This window comes from Chlorocebus sabaeus, chromosome 4 (assembly GCF_047675955.1).
Source record: "Chlorocebus sabaeus isolate Y175 chromosome 4, mChlSab1.0.hap1, whole genome shotgun sequence".
Taxonomy (NCBI): Eukaryota; Metazoa; Chordata; class Mammalia; order Primates; family Cercopithecidae; genus Chlorocebus; species Chlorocebus sabaeus.
In genome coordinates, this window is record NC_132907.1 from 28,047,596 (window position 1) to 28,061,160 (window position 13,565).

The 13,565-nt window shown below is 36.6% G+C and overlaps 1 protein-coding gene across 6 annotated transcripts in view; it reads right to left on the reverse strand.

Moving 5' to 3' along the window:
- MAST4 (microtubule associated serine/threonine kinase family member 4) overlaps nucleotides 1-13,565 on the reverse strand; it is a 579,655-nt gene that overhangs the window by 62,485 nt on the left and 503,605 nt on the right. For all 6 annotated transcript variants that reach the window (XM_073014718.1, XM_007974205.3, XM_073014721.1 and 3 more), the window contains 4 exons: nucleotides 13,307-13,385; nucleotides 8,398-8,555; nucleotides 6,386-6,461; nucleotides 4,443-4,652 (listed from right to left, as the gene is read on the reverse strand). In XM_073014718.1, the coding sequence (XP_072870819.1) occupies nucleotides 4,443-4,652; nucleotides 6,386-6,461; nucleotides 8,398-8,555; nucleotides 13,307-13,385 (523 nt within the window). The remainder of the gene's footprint in view (nucleotides 1-4,442; nucleotides 4,653-6,385; nucleotides 6,462-8,397; nucleotides 8,556-13,306; nucleotides 13,386-13,565) is intronic.

Genomic DNA, 13,565 nt, shown 5'->3' on the forward strand with positions numbered 1-13,565 from the left:
TCTTAATCTTTGTTTTTATGATTTACTTTCCTCTAAGGATTAAAAAATACCATTTCATTGTGATGCTGGTGCAATATAATTTCACAGACACGGTAATAAACATTTACAGTCATTCTTGAAGGTGCTTTACCATGACAAGGACCAATCCCCTACCCACGTGAAAAGAACTGGCAGAGATCAAATTTATAAAAAATGATTGTACTCAGAAGTAATATGTCTGCTGAATTTAAACCATCAAATCCAAAGTCATTTTCCAAAACACAGGCACAGAAACCATATACCAGCAAAAGTAAAACAGTTAGCTTTTGACATTAAAATAAAAGGAAAAATGACCATCGGTGAATAATCGTAGAATAGAATGTGTTCAAAGAAAACCAACTAGTAACTATAACGACAGGTCCTAGTACCCAGGAAGGATGCTAGGACATATATAACGATGCACATATATATGCATCTCAAATATTGAAACTGCCTTTACATTTTCTTCCCAATTTTTGCTTTGCAACAAAAACAGATTTTTGGAAGATCCAGTGAATGACAAAAAATATGGTTACATCTTCCTTATGGTTTATCCTCAACCAAACTAAACAGAAAACTTTAAAGATGAAGCAAAAAAACCAAAAAACAAAAAAACAAAACACTTAACTTCTTAGTTAACACTTTGGGCAGGATACAGAGCTTTCTTCTTACTATAATAATTTTTGCTTTATAAATTCAGGAATATAAAGAAAATCTGAAAAGCCTAAATACATTTTGGGTTGTCTCTTCAAAGAGAAATGAGAATTTTTTATCTTAATAAACTTAAAAAAAGTCAGTTTAGATTAAATAAATTCAATTTCAAAAATCATAATCAGTTCATTCTAACTTCTTAGTTCTAAGAATTATCAGTCATAGCCAAGGATAAAACATATAATTTACATTAACTCAAACAGTATTTTATCTACTAACTTAAGTGGGGAGAAGGAGCCCTGTTAAAACACCACAAAATAAAGACACAATTAGCCCGTGAAGAGAAATTGGTTCCTGGCTGTTAACCACCAAGCTCCAAAGGGGAAACACTAACGGATACCCTGTGTCTGTATTTTAAGGGTTGGCCACTATAAAACATAACCATGACCCAGATTTGAGAGTAGGTTAGAGCTTCCTATGTATGTTATTGTCTTTGGCTAAACTTCTGTAAGTGCAAAAAAGAATGGAGACATAAAAGCATTCATCTGGAATTGTCTTAGGCCTCAGGACTTTAAAAAGGCATTAAGCTGCTGAAATCTTACGTGGATTTTACTTGGGTTATGGAAAAGACAGACAATGAGAAAAATGGCTGGGAGATAGGCCTACAGAGCACAGAATGTCACAGTTGGGAACTGACAACTGCATCCTGGGGAAACCAAGGCAAGTTCCACAATTTGGCTCTATCTAAAAAGGGCAGGCCCCCCTGCAGTGGATTAGCTCCATGTTCTGGAAAAATACTGTAAATGTGATTAGGCAAACAGTTTAAATTTTTACAAAAGGACTGAAGGAAGCTCTTTATCTATAAAGCTAAACAAGAAACCATTCTTATTTATACCCAACAAGACCTTTATGCCACAAGTATACATGCTTCTCTGGCCAAAAAAGAAATTTCTTTAAAAATCAGCATTTTAAAAATAATAATAGGACCCATCATGTGATCTGTGAAACCCTAAGATTTTATTTTAATTGTCATGAAGTAATCTGCTGCGTCTGTCACAGAAACAAAATTAAGTAGGGGATTTCAGTGTAAACAGCTTTGGATAGCAATCCTACCCTTTTCAGGGCATGCCTATAAAGGAATGAAAAACACAGGATTAAGCTGGTAACTATGGTAATATCCTGGGACAGAATTGCAGAATTAGGAGTATCTCACAGAGGCTGACTACAGAATTCCTGTGTCTGCCTCTTCTGTTCGAAAGTGTACTATTTAGCAAACATACTTTCAAAATATTCTCATAAATAGTAATATGCATAGTGTTTCCAGCATTTTCTGGACTCTGATTTGATTAAAGCAACAGCAGAATTAGATTACTTGATACATCCTAATAGGCTGAATATTTTGGTATGCAGTCGTATCTATTTTCTTCCTTCCCCACTTCCACGGTTTCTGAGGAACTGATAAACACCAGGCACTGAATTCAGCACCAGAGCATTAGAGATGACTCCTGTTCCTCAAAGAGTCCCCTGTCTGTTGGTAAAGTGAGACTGCAGAAGTCAGTACAACTCATTACGGCTAAATGCATTGAGACGAAGGGCACAGCAACAGGCCATGTTATGGTTTATACCTATGGGCAAAATAGAGCCAATAAAGAGTTTTAGATAGATACTCTTGCAGCTGCATAAAAGTATGAATTTGAAGAGTTAAGACTGGAGGGAGGCAGATTGGTGAGGATGAGGGTTTGAGCTGGATGAGGGTCTGAGCCAGGAAGTGATTATAGAACAGGAAAGAAGGGTTGTAGAAATATTGAGGAAGTAAACTATGAGGTCTAATGGGTTGCTTGAAGAAGGGAGAGAGGGAGTCTAGTATTCTCAGAGTTCCAGCAGTTGACTGGGTAGATGGCGGTGCCAATGATAGATGAAAAGAATGTGGGAGAAGCATGTGTGATTGAAGAAATGCTGTCTAGTTTTACATAGGTTGGGACTGCTGCTTCAGTGGGCTGTCCAGGTAGAAAGAGATTCAGCAGACAGGTGGATCCATGATTCTGAAATGTGAAAGATGACTACTGGTCTGAGATAAGGATTTGAAACCATTAGAGTCTATAGGTCTTTAATCCAAGACAGCCAACAAGATGACTAGGAGAGAAGGAGGAGGAGTAGACTAAGGATGTGATTGTGGGAAAACTTATAGAAAACAGGTGTTGGAAGAGAAACCCCTGGAAGAGGCAGAGAAGAAACGGTCAGAGGTGTCCCAAAAATAATAAATTAAAAGGAAGACAGAGAAAAGGAGGGTTTTAACACTGCTGAATGCAGTAATATTCCAGTAAAATGTTCAGTGGATATGACAATAAGGAGGATGTCAGTGAGTTGAGGGGTATCAGAAGCCATTCACTCAAAAAATATTAAAGTCCTTCTATGTGTCACACACCATTCTAGGTGAACAAAGCAAATAATATCCGTGCCCACAGAGACTTTATACTCTAGTGTAGAGCAGTCAAAGGGCAGCCTGTGGAATGGGACCAGTCCACGACTGTTATCTGTGCGTGATGAGATATCTAAGTACAATTTTAAGCGTAAGCATGTGCAACTCTTACAGCAATTTTATATTGTAATGTAACTCATTTAGCAATTTTACATTGCCAGGAAACTCAAGTATATGATCATTTTCCTGTAAAATTCATTTTCCTTTTAGTTTACGGGAGAGAACAGGTCCATACCAAGTAAGAAATTAACAGAAAAACCCCCAAAACAATGTGTTCACCCCTAAGGATAGTCTGAAAGGGACTGCTTCAGTGAACTGCAGTCAGTTGCAATGTGAGAAATTGGGAAAGAGTATAGAAGGCCTAGATGGCAAAGGGGAGAAAAGTAGCAGTTGCCAGCCAGAGAAGGATCTTATCTGGCCAGCTAAATTCTGCAGGGGCAAGGACAGTTAGAGTTCTCAAAAATTATGATGCTAATATTTTCCTTCAGTTTTCTGCAATTATTTACATATTGATGTTTTAGAGAAAAGTGTCTATAATTATGTTTACACAGGCATAATTTGTGCCTTGTGAGATACAGAAACACAATATATACAAACACATAGGCTAAATAGGTTTCATTGTAGGCTGTGGCTGGTCAATTTCAGTCAGAAGAGCAATATTATACATGTATTCCATTCCCCCATACAGACTGTCTTCCTGTCCTGGGTGTTATCAGGTGCTAGGCATGCAAGTGTTAGGCCTAGACAGGACCTGTGTTTATCTGTCATTTTGGAAATTGGATATTTTGTTAGAAAAAGAACTGACACTAATGAAAATATAAGTTGCCATTTACTACCCAGCACCACGTGCAGGTTAATTAATAGAACACACAGCCTGGAAGAAGCCAGCAATTTTCCATTTAGCTTTTTCAGATATTAGAACTAGATAGCATCATCAAATAACACACATACGCTCAGGCAATTTATAACTTTATGGTTAAAGGGGGAAGAAATCACTGCTTCAAAATCCTTCACAATCCACTTATCCTAGAGTCATAGATTGTTGGGTACCAAGGTTCCTGTAAAGGTTATTACATTAATTTTCTATTACTATAAATGATGACCAGAATCAATTTAGAGCAAGTAGCAATCAGGTAAGTTTCTTTTTTTTTTTTTTTTCCTTCTTCTTTGCTTCTCTGGAATGTGAACTCCATTTCATGGTTATAACTTATAAGCAAAAAAAAAAAAAAAAAAAGAATTTTTTTTCAGGGAAAAGCAAAATAAATCAGAAAACTATACGGTGCATGGTTCTTACCTCCTGTAGCAACTTATCTAATTTGTGCTGTAATTCAAGGAAGTATCGTGAGGTGATGAGGCCCTGGTGGGATTTATCCAAGCAATCTCGAGCCAGTTCAATAATCTGGTGGTGAGTGAAACTAAGCACTCCATCTGCTAGGGGTAGAACGTTGTCAGGAGAGTAGCTGGTGATAATTTCCTTTAGACGTTCTTCCATCTGAGCTGTAGCCTATATAGAGAAGACACACATACACAGATGTAATACGAGGAAACACACATGTAAACAATTCGACCATCACATTTTTTATAGCATTTTCAGAGACCTCCACAAGTCATTAAATGGGATTCTAGAAATCAAATTTAAAAGAAGCCTCACTTCTGATAAAATAATGGTACATACACGTCATCAGACATTTGTCCGAACCCACTGATTGTACAACACAAAGGGTGAATGAACCCTAATGCATGTGGGGGGTGTTCATACATAGCCTTTCCAGGTACATGGGAAATCTTTGTACCTTCTGCTCAATTTTGTTGTGAAGCTAAAACTGTTCTTAAAAAGTTGCTTCAAAAAAGCAGCAGCCTCAGCATGTGAAATAAAGATATGAGGATACATAAGTGAAATCAATATTTCAGAATGATAATCTCCCTTTTCCGTGTTCTATCAAATGTAAAATGGTCCCTGTAAGCTTCTTCAAGTAACTCAAATTGTATCTGTGAATTGTTATGCTTTCATTTAAGATCTTGGGCTCTTTCAGATGGATTGTCCAAAATATCAAATATTTCTTTATGTTTTTGTACTTAAACATCAGCATGTTGCTAGAGTTCCATGACCTAAGCTAAAAATGTATCTTTTTTGGCTAGGTTTTAATGTGCCAGGAGCACACATCTTGTATCATCTTCTTTTCCCAAAAAGCTACATCCTATGCAAAAGTCCCGGGGGACTCCCTTGGTAAAATAAATCTAAAATTTCCTTTCCAACTTTCATTTCATTCTCTGTGGTCACCCACTGCCTAATCTATATTCCTTACTTACATTAATTATATATGCAGGGAGACTCCCTCTCCTTCCTCTCTCCTCCTCCCCTCTAATATCCTAACCTGCATTAACTAGGTAACAGTCAGTATCTGTTTCCCTGGTGAGCAAGTGACATGTGATAAATAGCTAAAACAGCTTTAATCAATGACATCAATGCTGGGTTAGTTGCAAATAATAAGTACTCTACTCTTGATTTATGAAGCCAAAGATTTTCATTTGTTCTCCAGCTTAGGGCAACACAGGCTGTGGGGGCGGATCACGAAAAACATGGAGAGTGGCCTTTTCTCAAATGTGCAGAAATGCTTTGGCGGGAAAGATGTGGAAACAAGGTGAGTTAATGGGACCAGGTCCTTGCAGCCAAGGGCTTGGCAGCAACTCTTCACAGTTGCTCTCTCAATTGACGTTCTTTTACCAGTCTAACTGGAGAACACGACAACTGTGCCTTCTCTTCTAAATTAATAGGGTTAGAAATACAATGTCTAAAGAGATGGGAAATCACAGAAAAGTAATGTGGAGGAAAAAACCTCTCATGACACACCAATCTACAGGCTTCTAATGGAGAAAAACAGTCTCTACTTAACAATATGGCGCAGGCCCAGAACATGGGTACAAAGTGCACAGTCTAGAGGCCTTTCAAAGTAGACCCTCCCTACGGCACCTCACCAGGCCTCCCCCATGTGTGGTGCATAAGTGGCAGGTCCACTTTAGAGCCAGCTCAGCATACAGAGAGCACAGCTAGTTCTCAGCAGTTGTTAGCTTAACATTTTTTTTTAAAGTTATTTTCTCTTTCTAAGACTATGGAGCTGTTTTATGCAAATCATCACAGATTGGACCCTTACTTCCCATAACAAAACGACCTTACAGACTAAAAACCTATGTTGCCTGTTCGTTTAGATGCTAGGCATCTTCAATTCAATTCATTACCTTTGGGAACCTTTCTTTGTAGACATGGTTCATCATAATTATTTCATGGTCACAGCAGGCGGGAGAACGTCCAGGGCTGCAAGCAAAGCAAATTACCCTTTTAAACTTGCCACAGCATGAAATGAAAATAAGCTTTTTATTTATAAACAGTCAGCTGCATCAAAAGTACTATGCAACCTTTGTAAGAAAAGTATATTAGATAATAAACTACAAAATCAGTCATTAGTACACATGCACACATATATTCCCACAAACACAGAGACACTGAATAGGACTGAAAAAGAAAGCTCAAGAAGTGGAATGTCACAAAATCATCATAGTTACAATACTAGTTCAGAAAGTGTTTGTAAATTGAAATTATATTCTGCACGTAGTGTGAGCTTGCGTAAGATCTGGAAAACAATTAACAAACTGCAAAATAAAACAAAATAGGGTAGCTACAAACAGCAACATCTAGGACACGTTTAACAGTGTAATTTCACACTTTTATCATACACCTGCGGTCTGCCACACACCACTGAAAAGGTCTGAGTCTTCCATGGCACAGGTGTCATGACTGAAATTCATTTTCTAGCCTAGCAAATATTTATCTGGGATGCTGAGGCAGGCATTATGTATAATATGAAACAGAGGCATACAACTGTTGTGCATTCTTCTTTACTCTTTCAATAGTAGGTTCATCTTCCTTCCTAGTGGCATATAGTTGTGCAACTTCAGTGTATTTATATTCCTAAAGGGATACAGCTTATACTACGCATCTTAGGAATTCCTTTAATTAAAAAAATGGCACCCATGTGGTAAAACACGGTGCCTGTAGATGAAATAGTAAAACCAGTTGTTAATTCCATATCTCAGAATAATCTAACATGTCTCACAATTATCCAGTGTGGCTATATTTACTATTAGCTTATGAGACTAAGTGAAGACAAAAAGAACAAAGGCAAATTGCTTCTCATTAAACTTTGATATTCAACTGACCACCTAATAAACAAGCTATTTTTTAATATAATAAAACCTTAAGATATCAAAGTTCACTAATTCTATAGCATCAAGATCTCATACTGCAGTGGACAAGGTGATGCCCTGTCCTGATCCCTCCTTCAAAGAAGGACCTGTTGCCCGGCTGCTGGGAATGCTGTCCACAGAAACCTTCAGCTGTCAGTCCCTGCAGGGATGGCATCAGCTGCAAGAAGTCATCTCGCCTGAGGCTGAGTCTTTCCCAGGGTGCCACATCCAGTGAGGGACACAATGACTGAGGTAGGGATATAAACGAAGGCACAATTGGGCCAAGGGAGCAACTCTGCTGAGTCCTGTCGTTCCCGAGCTCTCTGTGGAGTTGGCTAAAGCTGCTGGACTTCTTCCTCTGCCCAATCCTGCCTCCCCCTTCCCTCCCACAGGTGCTAATTTCAAAACCACTCCCAGAGAAACATCCTGAACACGAAGCTCTGTTTTAGATTCTGCTTCCTGAAGAAACAAACTCACAGTAAAACTGGCCCTATTCAGTGTCAGGTGGACTACATTTGGCATCCACAAACTTCAGGTGACACAAACTCCTAAAAATGTGTTCACAGTCTTAGAGAAAGTAAGACTTATGACGGGAAGAAAGAATAAAAAGATATTTTGTAATATGGAATCTGGAATTTAAAAAAATCCTCCTATTCTTGTTGTCGTTCTATTCCCACCAAGCTGTTACCTCTTAACATAACAACATTAACTGCTTTTGCAATGCCTTGAAATTTCCAGTGGCTAGACGTTTTCATAGGTAGTCCTGAGACCATCATGATTACTACCACTGCTGCAATCAGCAAATTGTGAGAACTGAAAAGGAAAATTATAAGATGCCTTTCAGTGGTCATTAACAATATTATGTGTACATGGAAACATCACGCTATATTTGTAATAGTTTGCAAGTCAGTTCACACACATATGAACTAAAGGACCAAAGTCTTCACTCAAAATATTTGAAAATAGAGAATTCAATTAAGTAATGGTTTTCAGCCAGGCCCACACACCTCAGACTTCGGGAACGGGGGCGCATCGGCGTGTTCCTGCATCTGTTCTCAGTGGCGATGCTTTCGGTGGTACAGAAATGTTTCGACAAGAAGTGTAACTCGTCCGGTGTTGGTTGGTATGGTAACTGATGCAACTTCTCCTGGGAGGAACAGGATGACTGAAACAAACCAAAGTGAGGTCACATAACTACCTCAGAAAGAAACTCTTCAAAAGAATAGGAGAGATAGATGAGTTAAACTTGGGTAATACTACCATTTTTATTGTTTCTTTTTCAGGTTAAAGTTGTAAGACCTACTGCCTAAATGTATAACTTGATGTTCTCTCTCAGAGTTCAAAATGCTTTCCATATTTTGCCTCATTTGTTTATAATTTCCCAAAAGGTAGTTTTCTCTCTGGAGAAAACCCAGGCTCTGAAAATGGATCAGAACCAGTCAAAGCCAAAGCAAGAAAGTGATCACTGGAGTGACATTAGGGAGCACTGTATCGCAGATTAGCTTTCAGCTGAACATGGCACCCCCAAGTTTACTGCTGCTCAAAATCAAATACTGACTTTTAGGTAAATAACATAAAATAAATGATATGATATGAGATGGTCAATAAGGCAACGAAACCTCTCTTTATAATGCATCAGAGTGTGCCATGAGTAAAACAGGGGAAGGATTAAAGAAGATACTTTTCTCAATAAAGCCACTGTTTTAAAATCTGGAATTGAATTGTCTTTATTCCTTTTTCTCGGGGAGAGTGAAGGGTTGAGACTATAACTTAAAATAAAAAAAAAAAAAACCTTTCAAGTCGTGTTGAGTTTTTTGTTACACGCCTGTAGATTTGCTTTTTAGAAATCGTCATTCAACATTTGGAACAAGGAAAGACAGGAAAGGTGAACAGCTAAATAACCCTGCTTTTAATCAATCTGAAACATTTAACTAAAAAGCAAAGAAACTATTGTTTTCATTTTTAGTTGGACGTAAAGTCTCTAAGTAATTCTAATTAAAGAGACTGAGAAATTTTTTAGTAAATGGAAACATAGTTAGAATAAGCACATTTTGAAAGATACTACTTATTTTAAAATGTCAGTTCTCATTAGCATTTTTTAAAAAATCATTATATTAAGAGTACCCTCCATAAATACTAAAACACTGTAATGTAGCAAAACTAGAAATTAACGCCTAAAGCTTAAAAATTATTCCTATAACTTGAAATTATAAAACATCTTAGTACATATTGAGACAAAGGAATTTTTATAATGTAATGAGATTATTTTACAAGCAATAAAAAAAATGAGAACACTACTAGAAAGACTTATGAGATAAATCAAAGCTCTATTCAGTAAGTACAGTCATGGCCTTAAACACTTTTCACTAAGAAAAAAGAAATAAAACACATGAACTAAATCAAGTCAAGAAATCAAGAAAAAAAATAAAATCAATGCAAGCAGGAGATAAGCAGTGGTGATCAGAGGAAAGATAAGGAAATTAGCAAATAGAAAAACAGAATTAAGAATCTATAGATATGTCTCAAAGGTAAATCAATGTCCACAATCCTGTATCCAAGATTTCAAAACCCACAAACTCAGAAGTTTATTCCTAAGTTTACAGTAATCTCTTTTGGTGGCAAAGCACCAATTGAACTGATGTGAAGCTGTTTAAAATATTTATTTAATCTACTTAGTGTGAATGTTGATTCAAGCTGCTGCAGAAATACTAATACATTTGATTATAAGCAGCTGGCCCCACCGTTGCTGGTCTGTTATGTACAGAACAGGGATATTACCTTTCTCAAAGTGAAAATTCCAAAACACACCAGGCTCAAGATATTATGCAACTGTACTTGCACAGGAACAGTATCTATTGACTTCAGAGAAGGGTCCAAAGAATGAAGATATACCAAAAAAATTATGCTGCTAGTTCTTAAGGCAATTAGAGTTCCAAAACCATGTTCTGAGTCATGATATCATTCAATAAGCATTTAGTCTCTGCAGGTAACCATTTTGCAAAGGAGAGTATTCATATGCACATACAAGTTTCTACTTTTTATTAAATCATATCATTTTATAGACATACCTCATATTTTTATTAGTACTTATATTCTTATTTCTGTACTTTCACTGAGCAGAAAATAATTTATCTGGTAAGAAACACATGGGAGAATGTCTTCTGACTGCTACAATTCTATAGTACTTATTTCAAAATTAAGAATTATCTGAATATATTGGAAAAGCTCCACAAATTAATTTTAACTGCAAACTGTGATGTTAGAAGAAATTGCAACACTGAATATTCTCTGGAAGGACTGATATACTTCATCTGGCTAAATCTTTCCAATTTCAGAATATAGCATTTTTAACATTTAGCAATTTTGCAGTTTCCATAATAACCAAAGGATACAGATATTATAATGTTTACATTTCAGTCTGGCATTCAGACAACAGCTGAAATTATCTGTAAAGTTTAAACTATATTTTCAAAGTGCTTGCAATTTTATTTGTATATATTCTACATTTGATTTTTTAAATAGTTAAAGTACATTTCTGATTGGCTAAATGACTAACAGTTAACCCAGGGAAATGAGAATTTAAGAGTGATTCAGATTAGCTTTAGAAAAGAAAAACCTGCCAACTACTAAGAAGTTTTACACACTTTCTGCCCTAATATTTAAAGAGTAGGACCACAAAGAAACTGAGAAAAATAGAGAAGTAGCTTTTCTAGTTTTTCACTCATCACTTTTATCAATAACCAATAAAGAGAAAAAATAATTGAACTTTCACACTACAGCACCTGCAGTTCATAATCTAAACAGTCCCTTCTGTCTGTTGGCAAAAGGAGTAATTCTGGAAGCTCAAATTTCATTTGGGAGGAAAAAATAGGAATATTGAGCCCAATAATTATATGATACTAATGTCTTCAATCAAATAAACACTTCAGAGAAGAGCTGTTAGAAACACAAAGTATGTGTGTAGACTAAAAACGGTCTTGGGGGTGTCTTCTGTAGGCATATACAGAATTTAGAGACAGCAACGATTCCATTTTGACTGATGACCAGGTCAGCTTTATTAATTACAAGGTTTATCTGAAGAAATGCCATGTAAATTCCTTTAAAAGAGCCAAGAGACTGGGTTCTAAAACTGCTCACCATATTCTTACTGAGAAAACAAGGGGACAGTAAACAGTCACTCAGTTAAACAGTCTCTCTGTGCCTCAGATTTCTGGCCCATACAATGAACAAAACAACAGCAATTGCCTGATAGGGGATGTTGCTAAGATTAAATGAGCCAATGCATTTTAAGAATTTAGACCAGGGCCTGGCATATAACAAGTATTTATAAAACAAAATTATTTTAAAAATTATTTTTTACCAAACAGGGTCCAATTTTATGTAGCTCACCTTTTATTATGGATTCACTTTTAAAAATGAATGACTTACTAAAGATGGAAAGAATACAAATCCTGAACTCTCCCCTATTTTTCTTGCAAAAGAGAGATTTCTATGTCCAAGTTATAATAAAACTTGACTGAAGGCAATGCAAGGTGTTAGAGTCGAAATTAAAAAAAAAAATTTAGAGTTAAAAGACACGTCTAAAATACTGGCCAATAACCACTGATAGTGACTGCCATAAGAATCAAGGATGACTTCACTATTATTTACTGACAATTTTACTCATTCATGCTATTCAGGATTTTTAAGCATCCTTTACTGATGCTGATGTGCCTCTGAAATCACTCAAGGGTGTTAGCATGTTTCTAAAAATATGATCTAAATGGACAATAGACTCATATATCACAACAAAATGGAATAATGGATAGAAAAATAAATTACCTTTGCTCAATGAAATATCAAAAAGAGATGGTAAAAATAATGCAACAGTTTTTAACAAATTGGTTTTAAAGGCACACCAGAAAATCTACACTATATTATTATACTTGGAATTCTGGAAATACATCAGTAGAAGGCAGAGGTGATACCAGTTAGAATTTATCTATTTAACTGTAGTTTCTTGTCATTCAAGTGTTATTAAGTGGCTAAATCTATGTGCTTAATGGAGTGCTGGGGGCTATAAAAAACACAATAGATGGATATCCCTAAACAATAAACCAGAGATTTTGACAAAATGAGGCTCTAGGTCCACATTCCTCGCTGGTACAAATAGAGCTAGATCACTTCATATATTGAACACCTGCAACCTACTAGGCCTTTCTAAATGACCACCTTGTTTCTACAGCCCTGCAGATACAGTTATCCCATATGATTACTAATGTAAACTAAAAAAACATAGCTCTAACCTACTGAGTTGTTTCCAGTAATTGTTAGGTCTCTTGTTGAAATGTTAAGTTTGGGGCAAGAGTATCCATTTTCCTCTATCCTATTTTCATAATTCCACCATGTCTCTATTTATCTTAACCTTCTTCCAAGTTGTTTTAATTTCTTCTTAAAAGAAAGTTCTTACCTAGAAGGCATAAATTAAGACTTGCCTTTTCTTTCTTTGAAGGAGAGAAAAAAAACAGAACAAAACAAACCTCTATCTAAGCCACATAGGAAGAAAGACCCAGTCTGTGAAAGTTCAATGGCATTTTTAGCACTAATGTCACTGGCATGGAACCAAAGCAATAAAACTAGACTGTGTTTTTCCCCCCAAACTACACCAAATGCTATTAAAATGAAAGCTTCCAGTCTCCTCCAAACGTGTGATCCTGGAACTTACTCAATTTATGCACTACAGTTTAAAAGCTTGCAGTGAAAGTATGTCCTTTTTATGTCTGTCAGGCCATCATTTGATGCGTTGCTTACTCAGAGTGGCAGACATGCAGAATTTATCTTCTCCTCCCTACCAGGAAACACCCAGAGAAAACACTGCCTGTGTAATAGCTCTGTTGTTGTGAGGAAGAGAAAAAAAAAGAAAAGTCAGGCACTTACAGAGACTGTAGAGCTGGGTGTGTTTGTCCCATAGCCAGAGGAAGGGAGAGAAGCCAACGACCAGCGGCGTCCATCAGTCCTATTGAGAAAGTGAGTTTAGCTTAGGCCAGCGCTGGCATACTGTCACATGGGAACTCCAAGGAAACTAAGTATTTTTAGTCAAACAAATGACACAAACATAGTCTGTGAGGATGTGGAAATGCTCAGCAAGGGTCAGGGTAAACAAACATTATACAGTAGGTTGACTTTTATTTAAACT